This window comes from Rhinatrema bivittatum, chromosome 2 (genome assembly GCF_901001135.1).
Source record: "Rhinatrema bivittatum chromosome 2, aRhiBiv1.1, whole genome shotgun sequence".
NCBI classification, from domain to species: Eukaryota; Metazoa; Chordata; class Amphibia; order Gymnophiona; family Rhinatrematidae; genus Rhinatrema; species Rhinatrema bivittatum.
Genome location: NC_042616.1, coordinates 792,292,739 through 792,311,564, shown reverse-complemented (window position 1 = coordinate 792,311,564; position 18,826 = coordinate 792,292,739). Strand labels below are relative to the sequence as shown.

The 18,826-nt window shown below is 43.9% G+C and overlaps 1 protein-coding gene across 5 annotated transcripts in view; it reads left to right on the top strand.

The window, feature by feature from the left end:
- Nucleotides 1–18,826, top strand: part of TRAPPC9 (trafficking protein particle complex 9) — a 1,860,352-nt gene that overhangs the window by 871,479 nt on the left and 970,047 nt on the right. For all 5 annotated transcript variants that reach the window (XM_029592072.1, XM_029592073.1, XM_029592076.1 and 2 more), the window contains one exon: nt 14,925–15,035. In XM_029592072.1, the coding sequence (XP_029447932.1) occupies nt 14,925–15,035 (111 nt within the window). The remainder of the gene's footprint in view (nt 1–14,924; nt 15,036–18,826) is intronic.

Below are 18,826 nucleotides of genomic sequence, written 5' to 3'. Positions count from 1 at the left end.
CCCCGACACAGGCCATGCCGTCGGACTACCGCCACGCCCCCGGCCCCCCCCATTTTTCGAAGCCCTGGGACATACGCGCGTCCTGGGGCTTGCGCGGGCCGCCGAGCCTATGCAAAATAGGCTCGGCGCGCACAGGGGGGTAGGTTTTCAGGGCAAAAGCAATTTAAAACAGATGGATAAGGCTAGGAATTATAATAGTACAGCAGTGTTGCATATGCTTAATATAACCCAGGTTGGCTATGACTTACATTTCTAGATCAAATGAGTGCTCAATGGAATGGTGAATTTAAGAGGATAATTGATTATTTGGTGGCAGAAAAAAATTCTGATTAAAGGAAAGTTTTCCCTAGGGTATTACAATGGCTTGCAGTCATTAAAAGCAACAGTCTCCCTGTTTAAAACATAGATGGTGTAAGGAATCTTCCTCTGAGAGACTCAGTATGTGCAGGTCATATACTAGATTCTATAAATCAGAAATTGTACTTATTTATTCATTTCAGTATTTATATGCCACTCCTCTTATGACTTGAGGCTGCTTAGAAAAAAAAAATTCATAATATAAAAGCAAACAGAAAACCAAAAAGAATGGTAAAACATCCTCACTAGCAGACTCACAAATGAAACTGATGCAACCCTTTTCTTTGAATGGGCATTAACCTTCCAGGCACACACAAGTATTTTAATATCTATGGGGCTAACTTCACTGCCATCTGTCCCCTCCTACTGGTTGCACCCCAGGGGTGAGTACTTTCTGGAGGGGGGGCAGAGCTGTTGCTTGTGGCCCAGGTGGTGAGGTGCTTCCCTTATGAGTGTGTATCTGTTTATCTGAAATGGTGCTGTGCCAGATGAAACAGGATACAGAAGTTGAGTGTACGAATCCAGTAATTGGAGGAAATCCTACTCTGCGCAGGGGTCCCCCGTAGAACATAGAAAAATCCTATGTGAGTCCAGAGATGTTTAGTCCCTTTACCCATCCTGTGCCCGTGACCCTGGGGATTGAAGATTCATTCTTCACCTTCTTCCTTATGGTTAGTGGACTTCTCAGAAGGAGGGGGGGTCAGACGATTTATTTATTTAAAATCTTTTATATTCTGTTTATATCAAAATTATGTGCGAAACGCATTACAACATTAACATAAAAACAATAGATTAGTCCATTAAAAATAAAATTGATAATACATTTATCACACTGTAATAAAAATGACATGACATAAATCATAATATATCATGACATATCAGATCATAGTGTATCAAAAGTCTAAGACAGACTTAAGCAACCTCCTAAACTGTTTTAGATCATTGATCAAGCACAATTCTAGTGGCAAGGCATCCCACAACATCCAACCAGAAACGGAAAAGGATCTTTGACACATTTCATTTAAACGTAACATCTTAATCATGGGAATTGCTAACAAATGTTGATTTAAAGACCTTAATTTTCGCTTGGGAACATAATTCTGTAAAAGGTAGAGTTCAGAACTGCACCTTCCAGCCCAGCTTCAGGCAAGGAGGGGCAGTCAAGAAAACATTCCTGACTAACCAAAATAGTAGAAATCTCTTACAGCTAAAAATCTTCTCTGAAAGGGCAATCACTGCCCTGCAGATCTGTGTCTTTCCTAGACAGAGTTCTGTCAGGCCTTCAGTGTCCTGGCATCTGGATCAGGGGAACTGCGTTCACCAAAATGACCAGGCTTCCACTCCAGTGATCTTCTCTCAGAATTAGGAGAATCTGTTATAAGTTGTGACCAACCTCCAGGATAGGAGTTTGATCACCTAGGAGGAATAGCCTAGTAGTGAGGGGAGTAGGCCTCACTCTAAAAGAAACATACCAGGAGCTCCTCACTTCTCAAAAGCTGAACTCAAATGCCTCACCTCCTGTTATCTCAGTCCCTACTTATAAGAAAGATCCAGCCACCCATGCAGCTTCTGGAGGAGATGCTGAACTGTGGCATACTTTCTAGGTGACCAATCGGATGCTAGGGACATCTAGTGGCTAACCCGGATGGGTGGCACATTGACAAAAAAGAGAGAAACTTTCAGTGCTATCTCAATCAGGAAATGCCTGCTGCAAAGGAAATATTTTTCACATTTTCTTGAATTATTTAGTACATGAAAGTACATGAAATCATCTACAGTGCCTCAAGCAGATAATTCCAGAGTGCGGGTTCTGCCACAGAAAATGTCCATTCACGAGACTCAGCCAGACAAATTATTCATGCTGACGATATGCCCAACAGTCCTCTCTGGGATGACTGCAACATATTTATTTATGAAAGCCTTTCCAGATCCTATTTGAACCTTAATTCACCACTAACTGACGCTCAGAATTTTTCTTAAGAGAGTAATAACTGTACTTCAACATGGTAATTCAATAACTCTGCAAACTCCATAACTTGGTTCACACCATTAATTGGTAAATTTGTTCTCCCTGGTAAATTCCTATCGCCTTTTCACTGCTCCAAGTTGTGTAATTCCCTTGTTTTATTGTAACTGCAATCTTTGTTGAGCACCTGTTAATGTTTCTTATTAATTGTTATCTTCCTTCACCTCTTGTTAATTGTAAACCGGCATGATGCGATTCTCATCGCGAATGCCGGTATAGAAAAACTCAAAATAAATAAATAAAATAAGTGGAGGATTATAAATGGCGTTGACCTAGGGTAGATAATTGGCGCACAGAAATTTATGAATCAGTAGAGTGATTTCAAAGGAGAGCCTAAATTTCACTAGAAGTCAATAAAGATATTTTAATACTAGTGTAATATGAGCTCTTATACTAACACCAGATATCTGGCGAACAGCGAAATTTTTTAGGCCCTGAAGGGCTCACAATGAGGACTGCGGCATGCCTATGAACAGAGAGTTACAGTAATCGAATGTAGGCAAAACCATAGCTTGCATTGTAACCCAAAAGTCCCCATGATCCAGTAGGGGTTTCAAAACTGTTACAAAACAGGCTATTATAGTTAGATTTATATTTTCTTTTGAAAATTGCTCTGAATGTGTTCTTAAGTTTAAAAAAAAAAAAAAAAAAAAAAAAAAGGATTTACTAGAGAATACAGTTGAGAAGAGGAATTTGTATTAAATTCCCGTAATTTCTCCATGGGTTCTGTTAGAGTAATGTCAGTGAAGTTCTCAAAATTCCAGTTGAGGTCTTTTCCCCAGTTTCTAGCATTTGCTGTCTGTCTTACTGTAAGCGAAGGGTTGGAGAAAGACAGGAAAAATCAAGCATTTCAATTGCCTTTTGAAAGGTTTGATTTGACGACCGACTATACTGGAGAAATCAGAAACAGATATAGCAACTTGTTCTGACCGTATTGTTAATTCCACTTTAGAACCAGATTGAGATTGGGTCCTGAAACTTTATTTTTGTCATAGGAATGAGTTATTTCTCAATAAGGAAATCTGAGTATTTTCCAATGTGGTGAGAGCTGCTCAGAAAAAAAAAATGAACGAAAACCCCCCCTCTATTCTCTTTTTGTGAGTGTTTCATGTCCTCATTGCCCATAGGCAGAAAGCAAACACATGGTTATATGATGCAAGAGTACCTATACTATTCTCACTTCCAGACCTTTTGTACTTCTTTACAACCTACCAGCTGTAACTGACTCTGATGTCTTACATTAAATCATTTTCCAGAAGGGTGTTTTACTCTATCTCCTTGATGCAACTGATATCTGCTGCCCCTGCTTTTTAGTTCATGAATAGTCTTATTTTTCAGCAGAGGAGAATAATACTTTTGACTGGTACAATCAATTTTAATCTTGCTGTATTTGATTTCCATGATAAAACTGCTTTGTTCGCAGCTCTGAGATTTAGATGATCTTACTAGAGAACTGAATCATCATACCAGCGTTGCTGAAGTTTAATATATTTCCAAAATAAATAATGTAGTCTATCTAGAAGGAGACGCTGGGTCATGGGAAAATTTGAATAACAGGAGCATTGCTATCACTTTGTGAGAATTAAACCTTCAAGGGAAGGGTGTCGTGCCCTAGCTCTGAAGTGTTATCTGTTGATCTGGTGTTCAGGATACCCACAATGGATCGTCTTGCTATTTATTTGCTTACAGAATGTGGTAGCCCTCAAGGACAAGACTTTAATAGATAATTAAAATAGAATGGGCATCTTATCAAACTGTCATTATATAAGCAGTTTACAGGGGTATGAAGAGGGAGGCAGCAAAAGTATTTCCCTGTGGCTTAACATTAGGTAAGAAGTCTGTACAGCAAGGAGAAATGAGCATATCGTTTACCATATGGGAGGTTCAAATATTGTGTTTGCTTTAGGAGAGAGAGAAGACCTGAATCATCCTGACTGTAAAAAAAAACAAAAAACAGCAATAATATATTGTAAAAAGGTAGTGAAATTATCCACCGTAATGTCTGGATAACATGGAGAGAGTATTCCTGTTGATTGTGATGTCACTGATGCCATACAATTTACTTAAACGGCATGGAGTGTGTGATTCTTGTATAGTGTTATCAAATATGGGTTCATATTACTCTGTAATTGGGGTAATTTTATAGCTTTGTGCATGAGGTAGCCAGCAAATATGCATAGAAACATGATGTCAGAAAAAGACCATATGGCCCATCCAATTTGCCTGTCCATCCAATTAATTTAGCATTATCACTTCCTTAGAGATCCCCTGTATTTATCCCATGCTTTCATAAATTCAGATACTGGTTTTGTCTCCACACCATTTTTCCAAGTGGACTTATATGCCCAAGTTTGCTTTGAAAATTATCCCAGCAAAACTAAATGCAACCCACTTACACCTGCTATTTGGTATGCATATTTTTGCTGTGTTTATGTGCACACTTTCTAAAATAAAACAAAACAAAACTGTGTGTAAGTCCCAAACTCACCTAGGCTCCATCCCCCTGGTATACCTCTCTCCTAGGGAAGTACAAATAAAGGCATGCAGTGTGTATGCACTTCATTTTGTGTGTGTATCACACAGTTTTCCATAGTCCCTTTAAAAATGACCTCCTCTATTGCTTAAAACGTTTAACTTTATTGCACTTTCATAAAAACTCTGGACGGACAAAAGTGCCAGTCTCTCTGTTGAAATTTTGGCACAGACAGACTGTTGACCTGCCCCCATGTATGTTTCACCCCAAGGCCTCATCAGTAGGTTCCATTTAAATTGTTTATTATTTCAGTATAAACTCAAGCATCAGTGTTTGCTTTGTACATTGGCTTATGTTTCTATCTTTGTATTGAAAATATGCAGAAATTGCATTGTAATAATAAATGTTTCAACAGCATTCAGTGAACTATTGAAGGCAGCCATAAAATACAATGTTATTGATGACAAAATGTCCATAACAGCTGAATTGGAGTACCATTATGCAAATATTATACAATAGAATATAATTACAGTATTGCTTCCTTGTTATGTTATTGTTGACTTTAACAGCACATGTGAATACAGTTTGAGTAAATCATTTCTCTTTTAAATGGTTATTAAATGACTTGGTAATAACAGCTCATTTTATTCAATAATGAAGGCTTTTACATACACTGTCCTTGCTTTGAGATAACAATTCAGGATGTGTTCATTAAGGGGTCGTTGGCACACAAATAACTGCCATCATTAGAGTATAATTATATTCGGGGGGCCCCCCCCCCCCAGTTTCCTGTGATAAAAATCCAGCCTTTCCCGCAGAATTGTCGTGGGAGCCAGGGGTCCCGAGCTGGATCCGTTAAATAGGATGCGGGTGCGATTAACTCCCTCCCCTCCTCCGGCCGATTGACCCCCTTCCCCCAGTAGCCCCGTGCTCCCTTTCAGATCAAGCAGCAGGAAGAAGAAAGAGCCGCGGCTGCAGTCTGTCTCCATCTTCTTCCTCTGCCGCCCGGCGCCAGACTGCTGCTCTGAATGGCGAGGAGACTCGGCCCCGTGCTTCAAAGCAGCAGTCGGGCTGGGCAGCAGAGAAAGAAGCGGCCTGACTGCTGCTGCTGCAGCCCTCATCTTCCTGCTGCCTAGTCTGAAGAGGGAGAGGTAGGGAGGACTTAGAAGAAAGATGGTAGAGACTGGCTAATCTGAAAGGGTGGTTGGAGGGCAGGCTGGCCAAAGAGACAAAGCAAAAAAAAAAAAAAAAAATCAGCTTACAGGCAGGAGCTTCGGGCTGCTTTCTCCCATTCCTTTTTTTTCCCCCTCTAAAGAACTTTATTGAAGACTTCAGGGAGCAATTTAAAGTTCAAGCTACAGAAAAAAAAATTATCTAAGTGACATTTTTTTTTTTTGAAAGATAAGGGTTATAAGGGGGAAGAGAGAGTGAGGGGGTTACAGGGACAGGGAGCAAGAGTGAGGGGTTATGGGAGATAGAATTAGAGGAGAGGGAATCAGAGGGTTTGCAAGAAGCGGGAGCATGAGTGTGGAATGTGTGGGGATTGAATGGGAGAGAGAGAGTAAGGTAGTGTTAGTGATGGGTATGGGTGGATTGCAAGAGAAGAGAGTAAGGTGATCTGAGGGGAGAGCTTCTGTGAGTGAGGGGTGTGGGGTGATTGTAGGAAAGGGAGTGAGGAAATCAGAGGGGATCAAAGGGGATGCGTCAGTGAGATGTTCTGAGCTGCTGTGGGGTGTTAGTGAGGCAATGGAAGGGGCCTTGCTCTGTAAATGAGATTGGAGGGATGTGTTTGGAGAGTCAGTGATCAAGAGGAATGGAGGGGGCCGTAGGGTAAGAGTGATAGAATCGATGTCTGAAGGAGTTGTATGAATGGATCATTTATTCCTCCCATGACCCTAAATCCCCCTCCCCAGAATCCCCTCTTTTTCCACCCTCTTCCCTATCCTTCCCTCCTTTCATATCCCTTCCCTATACTCCCTCTGTGTTTGTCCTCCTGCATGAAATTTCTTCCCTTCCCATCTCCTGATCTTTCTTCCCTTCCCATCTCCTGATCTTTCCCCATTCTCATCCCCTTTTCCTCCAGCACTAATAACTAAATCCCCTTTCTTCTAATAAAGACTTACATAAACTGGACACAGAAATGTCAGAAAATGACTTGAGTTTTATAAATTAAAAAATAAAAAGTACACCATTTAAATTGCAAATATATGCACAATTTATGCAAATTTGCCACATAATTTTGGCAGAATTCCAAAAAATCCACCACAGAATTCAACTCTAGCCTCAGAATCTTGAAATATTTTCTTTCATTTACAAAACAAGCAATAATATATTGTAATTAGGTAGTGAAATGGAGAAATTAATTTTGTTTTCCTTAGAGTAGACAGTTGGACTCAGGACCAATGGGTATAGTGCTCTTCTGGGAGACTGAGTCAGATTTCAAAGCTGACATCACTCTAGATATACCTCTGCAGTAACCTCAGCTCTTCAGTATTCTCTTATAAAAGCCATTGTAGATATATCTTTGCTTAAATAACTTGATTAAACTTGATTAAAACTTTGAATAACCATGCTTCTTCAGGCGAGTCCTCTCAAGGGCCAGACCATAAGAGAGAATCAAGCCGGATCTTTGTGGAGAATCGGGCCCTGTCAGAGAAGGGTCCCTGTGTGGAAGTAGGCACAGAGGGTTCCCCGCAAGGAGTCTTTGCATGTTTACGTACCATGGTCTTCTTAGCAAATCTGGGGTCACTAGTAGAACTAATTCCCTGTGATGTTCTATCTTGCGGATGACCTTACCCAGTAGTGGCCATGGGAGGAAGGCGTACAGTAAGTCTTCCTCTGGCCAAGTTTGGATGAGAGCGTCGACCCCTTGGGAGTGTGGCTCTCGTCTGCGGCTGAAGAACCTGGTAACTTGGCACTGAGACGGGTGGCCAGTAAATCCATGGCTGGGAGGCCCCAGTGATTTACTATCAGTTGGAAGGCTGTGGTTGACAGAATCCATTCTTCTGGGTTCAGGCTCTCTCTGCTGAGGAAGTCTGCTGAGACGTTGTCTTTTCTTGCAGTGTGGGAGGCTGAGATCATTTGTAGGTTTATCTCTGCCCATGCCATGAGAGGATCTATCTCCAGAGACACCTGCTGGCTCCTGGTTCCTCCCTGGCGGTTGATATAAGCAACCGTTGTCATGTTGTCCAACAGTACTCGAATCGCTTTGCCTTGGATTCTGTGGCTGGATTGCAGGCACGCTAGTCTGACTACTCGAGCTTCTAGGCAGTTTATGTTCCATTTCACCTCTTCCTTGTTCCATTGCCCTGGGCCACCAGTTCTTGACAGTGGGCTCCCCACCCTCGCAGGCTTACATCCGTGGTGAGCAAGGTCCAGTTCAGTGGGGATAGGCTTACTCCTCTGCTTAGGTGGTCTTCTTGTAGCCACCACTGGAGCTGAGAACATACTTCTGGTAGTTGGAGGCGAATTGAATAGTCCTGAGACAGTGGGTTCTACTGTGACAGTAAGAAGCGCTGGAGCAGTCGCATATGGGCCCTTGCCCATGGGACGACTTCCAGGGTTGATGCCATGAGGCCGAGGACTTGAAGATAGTCCCATACCTTGGGGCGTGCATTGGTCATCCATAGTTGTAATTGTTCCATCAGTTTCCTTCTCCTCGGAGGAGGGAGGAAGACTTTGTTCTGTTTGATGTCGAAATGGGCTCCCAGGTAATCTAACAATTGAGAGTGCTGCAGACTGCTCTTGCCTGTATTCACGACCCAACCGAGTTCCTGCAGTAGGCTCTTGACTCTGCTGGTAACCTGAAGAAACAAAAACTGCTAGTTCAAAGATGAAACTGAGTAGCAGTGCATGCAGAGAGACAGAGACAGAATACACCGCATAGATTTTCCACCCCTGATGAAGCCCATGAAACACGCATCGTGTCGGGTCTGGTCGGTGTTTTCAGATACTGTCCAAGCAATGCTCAGATAAGTGTCCGGTTTCTTCTGCAAACAATTAAAATTCAACAAAAATAGTGTGGTCACCAGTGATTAAAACTTTGGGTGCACAGTCAAGGTTAAGTTAATTGACGTGCATAGCAGCTTTTAAAAACGCTGCACACCCTTCAGCATGAGGCATTCAGAGATAAGGATGAGGTGTCCACGTGATTCAATTATACTATTTTTCAGCTTAAGTATATGGTGTTTCTGTGTTCTCTCTGCTGGTAACCTGCCAGCTGTCTTCCGAAGACTTTGCCCTGATCAGCCAGTCATCCAGGTAAGGGTGAACCAGGATCCCTTCCTTCCTCAGTGTTGCCGCCATGACCACCATGATTTTGGTGAAGGTTATGGGGGCAGTTGCTAGGCCGAAGGGTATAGCTCGGAACTGGTAATGTTGACTCAGTATCGCAAAGCACAGAAGCGCTGGTGGACTGGGCTGTGAAGGTAGGCTTCGGAAAGGTCCAGGGAGGTTAGGATCTCTCCCGGTTGTACTGCCATTATTACGGAACGAAGAGTTTCCTTGCGGAAGTGTAGTACCCGCAGATGACGGTTGACATTCTTGAGATTCAAGATGGGCTGGAATGATCCTTCCTTCTTGGGAACGATAAAATAGATGGAATAGCGCCCCGTATTGTGTTGGGGCGTAGGAACCGGAGTTATTGCCTTCAGGCTGAGTAATCTTGTTAGTGTTTTCTACTGCCAGTCTCTTGGTGTGGGAGTGGCAGGGTGACATCATAAACTTGTCGCAAGGGAAGTTGCGGAACTCCAGAGAGTAACCTTCTCGAATGATGTTTAGTACCCATTTGACCGAGTTATTTTGACCCATCTTTGGTAGAAGAGGGCAAGTCGACCCCCTATCTCCTCTTCCTGTGGATTGGTTGGTGCATTCTCATTGTGGAGCACGGCTGGAGCTTACCCCCGGGCCTGCTTCCCTCTTGGTCTGTCGGTTCCAAAAGGGCTGGAACCTTCCAGAGGGACGAGTTGCCTGGAACTGTGAGTTCCTGTAGGGTCTAAGGCACTGCGATCCTCTGCCCTTGGTTCTTCTGGGGGAGGGACGCTGAGATAGGAGTAAAATATCTTCCGGTAGCCGAGGCACTGGGGATTCGCCCCATTTGCTGGCTAAAGTCTCCAATTTGCTTCCGAACAAGAGCGATCTTTAAAGGGCATTCTTGTGAGATTCACTTTAGATGTTGCGTCCGCAGACCAATTCCGTAGCCATAGTTGTCTTCTGGCCGCCACTACCGAGGCAACACCCCTGGCTGAGGTGCGCACCAGGTCTCAGCTTGCATCCATCAGGAAGGCTGCTGCAGGTTCCATCGTCTGACCGGTATACGTTCTGGAGTTATTTGCCTCTCTCGAGAGGAGCAAGCAGGAACGTGCCACCAGTGTGAAGCAGGAAGCAATCTGCAGTGTCATTGCTGTTGCATCGAAGCCCTGCTTAAGGATGGATTCCAGTCGTCTCTCCCGAGTATCCTTCAATGCAGCCCCTCCCTCAACAGGAATCGTTATTTGCTTTGAGATGGCACAGACCCTAGCATCCAGTTTCAGGAAACGCAGGCGTTCCTTGGTCGCTGGTTCTAGCGGGTATAGGGCTTCCAAGGCTTGACCCCCTTTGAAGCTGGCCTCCGGGGAATCCCACTCCAGGTCAATCAGTTCCTGGATGGCTTCCATTATTGGAAAGTAGCATGAAGCCTTACGAAGGGACACCAAGATGGGGTTCTTCTTTGGTTCCACCATAGGGTCCATGCCTGGAATACCCAGCATCTTCAGAGTCCTGGAAACAAGTGCTGGTAATTCGTCCTTGTGGAAGAAGCGAAGCATGGTTTGGTATGGTTCCATTTCTGGAGGGATTTCTCCTTCTTCCAGGGAGTCACCCTCATCATCTGAGGGGTCTGGGTCGTTGTCAGGGAAGTTCTTGGTTAGGCGAAGCATGCCTCGAGGCATCCGAGCTGGGCCTGGAAGATCTTGTGCTTCCGGCAGGGGTTGAGTCTGGGGCACAGCCGGGACTGATTGCTCCTGAACAAAGGCTTGCAGCCCTTGGAAAAATTCAAACCAGGAGAAGGTTCCTGGGTCTATGTTAATCCCAGGGGAAGTTGGCGTAGGGGCCCCAGAGGTGCTCTCCTGTGGGGAAGCCATCTCGGAGATGCATAGATCCGGGGAGCTATCGACAGTAGTTCCGGAACCATCTTCCGATAGTAAGGGACCAGGCTTTGGTTCCCCATGAGCTTCTTCGCAATGTTGACACAGACAGGACTCCAATTCAGGCTGCGTGGCTCTTATGTGGCAAGCTGTGCAAAGAGAGTGCCTTCTGGACTTCTTGGGCGCTGGTGCCATTGTTCTCTGTTTTCCACACGTGCAGTTGCAAACGCGGCTGTGCGCTCAGTTGTGCACATGTCTGCTGTGCATGCTGCTGTGTGTGCATCTGTATTGGACGTGCGCAAGTTAGGTGCATCAGCCGCCTGGCCTGCCCCGCGCGTACCGCCGGTCAAGAAGGGAGCTGGCACCTACGTCCCCCGCGCGTAAGATGGTGCCCCCCGAGGGACTCCACATGTGTTGGCCCTTGCACCAGATCGGGGCCTAGCCCAACCAAGGCTGCTGAATCCGATCAGTGCTCCCTTTTAACCTCGCCGAAGAAGAATTCGGTATGGCAATCCGAGCTCTGGAGACCGGAGAACTGAATTTAAAGATTTTTTCTTACCTGGTCTCGGCACTTACCAATTGTGTGCCGGATGGTCTCAAGCTGTGGGGGGAGAGGGAATTACCTTCACCGCTACACTCGTTTCTGCACCCGCTGCCTTTCAGCCACACTGAGTGCTAAGTCCACTCCGGAAACCAGCTACCAGACAAAGGCACACCACTGAGGGATATTGGAGATCACCTCAGGGATTCTTGACTGGGGGAAGTACCCTTATGTATCACTGCAGGAGAGCAGGGCTTGATCTTTTTTAAGGTAAATTTTGTTTCTTCTTTGCTGTAATTCTTAACACTATTCTAGTGTGTGAGATAGTGTCCGCATCTGCTAGGAGATGGAGAGATACTGAAGAGCTGAGGTTACTGCAGGGGTATATCTAGAGTGACGTCAGCTTTGAAATCTGACTCTGTCTCTCATCTGCTAGCAGAAGAGCACTATACCCATGGGTCCTGAGTCCATCTGGCTACACGCTAGGAAATTATCGAATGTGTAATGTCTGGATAATATGGAGGAGTTATGTTGAGCATTGTATTATTTTTATTGTGCTATTAGGTAATTATCAAAATAATTTATTGTGTAAAACTGGGTTTTATGTGTATAAATAGGCTTAAGAAAACTGAAACGTGTATGCATGTAATTCGTTTAAAAATGCACTCCATAGGGCTGAATATCTGAAAGATTTTGTGCACATAAATGGACTTTTGAAATTTATTACGACATATGCTACTTTTATGCATGCAACTCCTTTTAAGAACATAAGAAATTGCCATGCTAGGTCAGACCAAGGGTCCATCAAGCCCAGGATCCTGTTTCCAACAGAAGCGAAACCAGGCCACAAGAACCTGGCAAGTACCCAAACACCAAGAAGATCCCATGCTACTGATGCCAGTAATAGCAGAGGCCATTCCCTAAGTCAACTTGATTAATAGCAGTTAATGGACATCTCCTTCAAGAACTTATCCAAACCTTTTTAAACCCAGCTATACTAACTGCACTAACCACATCCTCTGGCAACAAATTCCAGAGCTTAATTGTGCGTTGAGTGAAAAATAATTTTCTCTGATTAGTCTTAAATGTGCTACTTGCTAACTTCATGGAGTGCCCCCTAGTCCTTCTATTATCTGAAAGTGTAAATAACTGATTTACATCTACTCTTTCAAGACCTCTATCATATCCCCCCTCAGCCGTCTCTTCTCCAAGCTGAACAGCCCTAACCTCTTCAGCCTTTCCTCATAGGGAAGCTGTTCCATTCCCTTTTTCGTTTTGGTTGCCCTTCTCTGTACCTTCTCCATCGCAACTATATCTTTTTTGAGATATTTAAGAAGAAAGCAGAATTGCTTACCTCAGAGGACAGTAGGATGCCAGTCCTCATACCTGAGTGACATCATCTGATGGAGCGTGGCACGGAAAACATATGTCAACGTTTCTAGAACTTTGACTGAGCTTCTCTGAGAAAGCTCAGCATACTGTTATACCATGCATCCATGTGGGGTCCCTTCGGTCTCATAATATAGAATTCAGGAATAACCTACAAAGTGGAACCCCAACTCCACAGGAAGGTAGGTGTGTTTCATGAGAACTGGTATCCTGCTGTCCTTGGGAGAACACCTTTTACAGGTAAGCAACTCTGCTTTCTCCGAGGACAAGCAGGATGGCAGTTTTCACGCATGGGTGAATCCCTAGCTACAGGCAACCACCCCAAATGAAAAAGGGGACCAACAACTAAGTGCCAAGGGGCACAAACAGCATGTTGTTGGTAATGGGGGGGGGGGGGGGGGGGTGAGGGGAGGGCAGCCTGAACACAAATAATGGCCCTAGGTAGTTCTGATGGACAGACTGGCCAAACCTGCTGTCGAGTCAGCTATCCCTAGCCAGACAATAATGTGAAGTGATTGTGTAGCGAGAACTTCACATTACAGCTGTGCAGATCTCCATGGGAATTGCTCGCAAGTGGGCCACTGATACTGCCTTGGCTCGAACAGAGTGACTTTGACATGACCCCTAAGGTGCAATCCCGCCTGGGCATAATAGTAGGAGATGCAGTCTTCTAGCCAGTAGAGAGCTGCTTCTTGGCAATGGCGATATCCAGCCTGTTCTGGTCAAAAGAAACAAAAAGCTGGGTGGACTGTCTATGGGCTTCTGTCCACTCCATATAGAAGGCGAGGGTACTCTTGCAGTCCAAACTCTGCACTCAACCCAGGCATGATTTAGATGGTCTCAAATTTTATATGGTCCATATTCAGTCAGTCCAGATAGCAAAATTAGCTAGATAAAATTATCCAGCTAACTTTGGAGGTATATTCAATAGTGCACATAGCTGACTTTCTTATAGTTAGTCGGCTAACTAAAGCCTTGCTACTTTAGGTTAGCTCTTTGGCCCAGCCAAACTTAGCCAGCTAAGTCATCTGTTTAACTCAGAACATCAGAGTTAACCAGTTGACTTAGCTAACTCAACTCCTCCCAGTTATCTCCGAAATGCCCCTAGCTTATCTCCTAAATTCTAGCTTTCTAATTCATTAACCAGATAGAATGTAACTGGATAAGTGCCCAAATATTCATTTATCTGGCTAACTTCTGAGTTACCGGCTAAATGCTTTTGAATATGGTCCTCTATATGTCTAGCCCAAGGGCAGTATTATTTCCCGTTTAAGTTAGTCTGCTTAAAAGGCACAGCAGATCATGGACTGGTAGTGGGTCCAGTGCCTCTAGACTTCCTATCTCCCTCGGTCACCTAGCTATTCAGGTTTTCAGGATTTCTCTAATGAAAATACATATTGAAATATACTTCATCCATGGTATAAGAAATGTGTCTTATGCATTTTCATTGGGTATATCCTGAAAAACATGACTGAGGATAGTGGGGGCTGGATCCACGAGACCCGATTTTGGGCACTGCCTCAGAAGGCAGATCTTTCACACATCTCTCCAGATGCAACAATTATGAGCATCAATTAATTTACCCAAGAAGCTTTCCTACTACTCTTTCACACCCCACCCCCACCCCAGTCCCTAAAACGACTTTTATGTGAACCTAAGTTCGTCCTTCTAAAATCAATGAAAAGGTACAACATGGATTCTCAGTTATACAATGCCTACTGTACCTTAGAGCTGACCTTCTTTCTTGGATTTATAAAAGATGTACTGTGAATGTTATTATTAAATGTGATGTTTTATAAGTCAAATGAGCACAAATTGCTTAGTTTCTATTTTGGTGCATTACTTTGCATTAAATTTTACTTTTAGTAGGCCTTCTAATTTATGAGCAGAGGTCATAACTCTTAATTGGTGAAGGGTCTTCTACACCTTATTCTCAAATAGTTTATGATGTTCTAATATTGCATTATTAATGAAGCAATATATAATTTTAATTTTTTGTTTGTTTGTTTTTTGCAGCACCAGACAATGCCATCTACTTCTTGATGTGTTCAACTCTACAGAACACGAGCTAACCATTAATGCAAAGAGTAATGAGGATCTTGTTCTTCATGCTGGGGAGTGTCAGCGGTAGGTACTTCAGGCAGCCAAATGAAAATACAACTTTCGCCCCCTCTGTTTACAGCCCTTCTTATCTAAAGATGGCAGCTAGAAGAGGAGAGTGACAAGGAGAATAGAAACAATCCTGATATAATTTCTTCTGTAGTTTTTGATGCAGAAATAATCTCAGGGTACTGTAGGATTAATATTGGTAGCCTTATCATGTTCGTTTGTGCGGTTTGTCATCCAGCTGCTGGTGGAAAGTGAGTGATTTTATTTTAAAAGATGTTTTCCTTAAATTTCTCTTTCTGCATATTCCATGACCCCACCTTGGACATTTATTTTTGAAATTAAAAAAAAAAAAAAAAAAAAAAAAAGTTGAAATGTCTGCATTGAAGATGGGGTTGCTTTGAATAACTGCTTTCCAGATTTTCTTGTCTTGTGGACCTGTGCCCTAAACTGCATTAAAATTGTCCATTAACGCAAGCTAAAACATTGGTTGTAATGTGCGCATTGGTGGCTACATTAGTGCCCTATACAGTAAAGGGCATTAAGCCTTTGGTACACTGAGGATTAGCAGCATGGTTTACTGCATCTACATTATGTGCTTTCTGACCATGGTATCCAGCTCTGATGTGGTTACTTCAGGCCTCAAAAGACCCTTCATTATTTTCTCGAGGGTGTCAAACTCAGCCTTATGATTTGCATTAAAGAGCCATTAGAGACCCTTCCTCACTCCACTGGTAATCCCTTCCATGAGCTTCCAAAGGGAAGCAGAATCCCAAGGCATCCCATCCTTCTCCTGCCCGCCTGAAAATCTCTTCCAGGGCTCCTTAATAATAGGCAGAGGCAGGAGATATCATCACTTTCTTCTGCCCTGCTCCCTCCTAAGCACAAAAGTGGAAGTGATCGACCTCATGCCCCTCACGCACTTTTGGCAAAGGAAGGCATTAGGTCTGGCGGTGCAGTTTTGTTCTTCAGAGTAGTCAGGACAGTATGGAGTGGGAGCTTTTCTGCCCCACCTTGCCATTATGGATCCTCAGCTTGGAGAGTTGGTGGGTAGAGGAAATTCAGGGCTCAGAGCCCCTTTGGAAACTCTTTGTGGGGGAGATCAGGTGATTTCAGACCTTGGGTGGTTCTTTATTGCTGTTTGAGAGAGGGCGGTGTGTTTTGGTGACTTTGAACCTAGAGGGGGGAGAGAGTGCAAGCCACATCACCATGTGCATCATTAGCCTACTTTTGTGCACACAATAGCTTAACTACACTTCTTGAGATATCATTAAGTTTTTGCATTAGCCAACATATTGCCCCCAATCTTGTGGCTTGTAATGAGCTGCTATGCATGTATTCCCTTATATGGCAGCTCTTTAAGAACCTAATTTTCAAAAGGATTTCTGTACCTAAACAGCTTTTAAAAATTGCTGGGGGGGGTGATTGCCCATGTAAATATACATTTGTAACTCATGCGTGCATTTTTACATGCATGAAAAAGAAGAATTTCAGGGGGCAGAGTTGGGTGTAGGGGAATCATTTATAAACATTCTTTTGATTTTCAGTAATACATAGATAATTGTACTCACGTTTATACCTGCGCCTATGTCCGTTTTGAAAATTCGGGCTATAGTTTACAAGTACTTTCTATTCTCAGACTTTAGCCCTTTCGCAAGTGGTTATAAAATTGGGTTTCCTAAGTTTTTGTGTGTTAGACTACATGAAGCCCGTATTAATGTTTAATGCAGACTAATAGAGTAAAGAATATTAAAAAACATAGCGTTATACTTGCTTTTTAAGTCTATGATCCTAAACAGCATTAATGCTAAGTGTAAGAACTGTGTAACTTATGCACTTGTTGTGTGTTCTTGGCTTAATTAGTGAATTATGCAGCCTATTTCCAACTGACACGGAGTGAGAGCCCCTGGTTGTAGTGTGATTGATGCAGCTCAATGGGTGAACTCACTCAGCCTACGCTAACAGTGGGTAAACTTGCTCTGTCAGGATCAAGAGCTGGGCTTCACCTTTCCCGGCCCTGTTCCCCGCAGGTTGAGCTTTTGGGTTCCAGGTGCAGACAGGAACTTAGGCAAGAGTCCCATGAAGTGCAAGGGGCAAATCCAGAGATAATCCGAGGCCAGGGTTGGCAGAAATCAGGCAATGTCTAGTCCTGACAGGGGTCAGGAAAGAGGGCGGATGGCAATCGGACAACGATTCGGATCCAAAGCAGAGGTCAGTACCGAGAAACAAGCAGAGGACGGACAGAATAAGACAGGACAATACAAGGCAGAGGAGACACAGCAATGGACAAGGCCAGGAACCCTGGAGGAAGGTACAGAGAAAGGCGACCAAAATGATAAAGGGGATGGAATAGTTCCCCCTATGAGGAAGGAATGAAGAGGTTAGGGCTGTTCAGCTTGGAGAAGAGACGGCTGAGATGGGATATGATCGAGGTCTTTAAAATCATGAGAGATCTTGAACGAGTAAATGTGAATCGGTTATTTATACTTTTGGATAATAGAAGGACTAGGGGGCATTCCATGAAGTTAGCAAGTAGCACATTTAAGACTAATCGGAGAAAATTCTTTTTCTCTCAGCGCACATTTAGGCTCTGGAATTTGTTACCAGAGGATGTGGTTAGTGCAGTTAGTGTAGCTGGATTTAAAGAAGTTTTGGATAAGTTCTTGGAGGAGAAGTCCATTAACTGCTATTAATCAAGCTGACAGGGAATGGCCTCTGCTATTACTGGCATTAGTAGCAGGGGATCTACTTAATGTTTGGGTACTTGCCAGGTTCTTGTGGCCTGGTTTGTCCTCTGTTGGAAACAGGATGCTGGGCTTGATTGACCCTTGGTCTGATCCAGCATGGCAATTTCTTATGTTCTTATGTTCTTAACTGGAAAGGGGCAGGGCGGGGACAGGGACTGTCAAGGGCAGAGACTTGGACTGTCTACAAACAAGGGATGGAACAGGAAAGAGAGACAAACCAGATAACAGGAGACACGAACTGGAACAAAGCAACATGCACTGCAGGCAAGACTCACAGGAGGACCTGTTGCTGAGGTGTTGGTAGGGAGTGTGGTTGGGGTTTTAATACCCAGCTGCAGTGACGTATTCACCATGCGCCTCCACTAATGTTCTCACCACGGGGCTTATTTTACCCGTTCAGTGGTGCACACGTGTGAACCTAGATAGCTATGTTTCAGAACAAGGTTGATGGCATGGAGGGAGCCCAGTGGTGGCATTTGGAAAGCCTCGTGGGAGCTGGAAAGGTGCACCTTGGGGTGAGTGTGGCTGGTAGCCGAACTGACTGCAGCCAGACATACCTTCTCCCAACTGTCATTGAAGGGGAATACAGGCCAAATGGAGCCCTCGGCATAAAACTAAACTTTCAAATCAACAGTGGCTGGACATAGCTTTCATACTGTGGGCCTTATTTAGCAAGGCTTCCCCTCTCCCCCCATAGACACAGAATGGGGGAAAAGACTTAGTAAATAAGTCACCTAAAGGTGAAGTTTAAAAATATGGTGCACACACAAATTGGGCTGGTGCGCAGTGACCAAATTTTAAAAACTGCCTAGATATGTATGTATGTCCCACTGCATGCACATCTGAAAATTTTTCAAAAAGAGGCGGGGCGTGGCCAAATGTGTGTGTAAATATGAGTCTAGGTGCGTGCAGAGGGGTCAGTGGCGCAAAAGGTTTTCTTCTTCTATGGAGAATAAATAAATAAAAACTAGCCATAACTGAGGTGGTTTAAGGATCTGGAGTAACTGGGGGGGGAGGGGTAAAGGCTATTAAACTAGGGGAGTTTGGAGGATATAGCTGTTAACT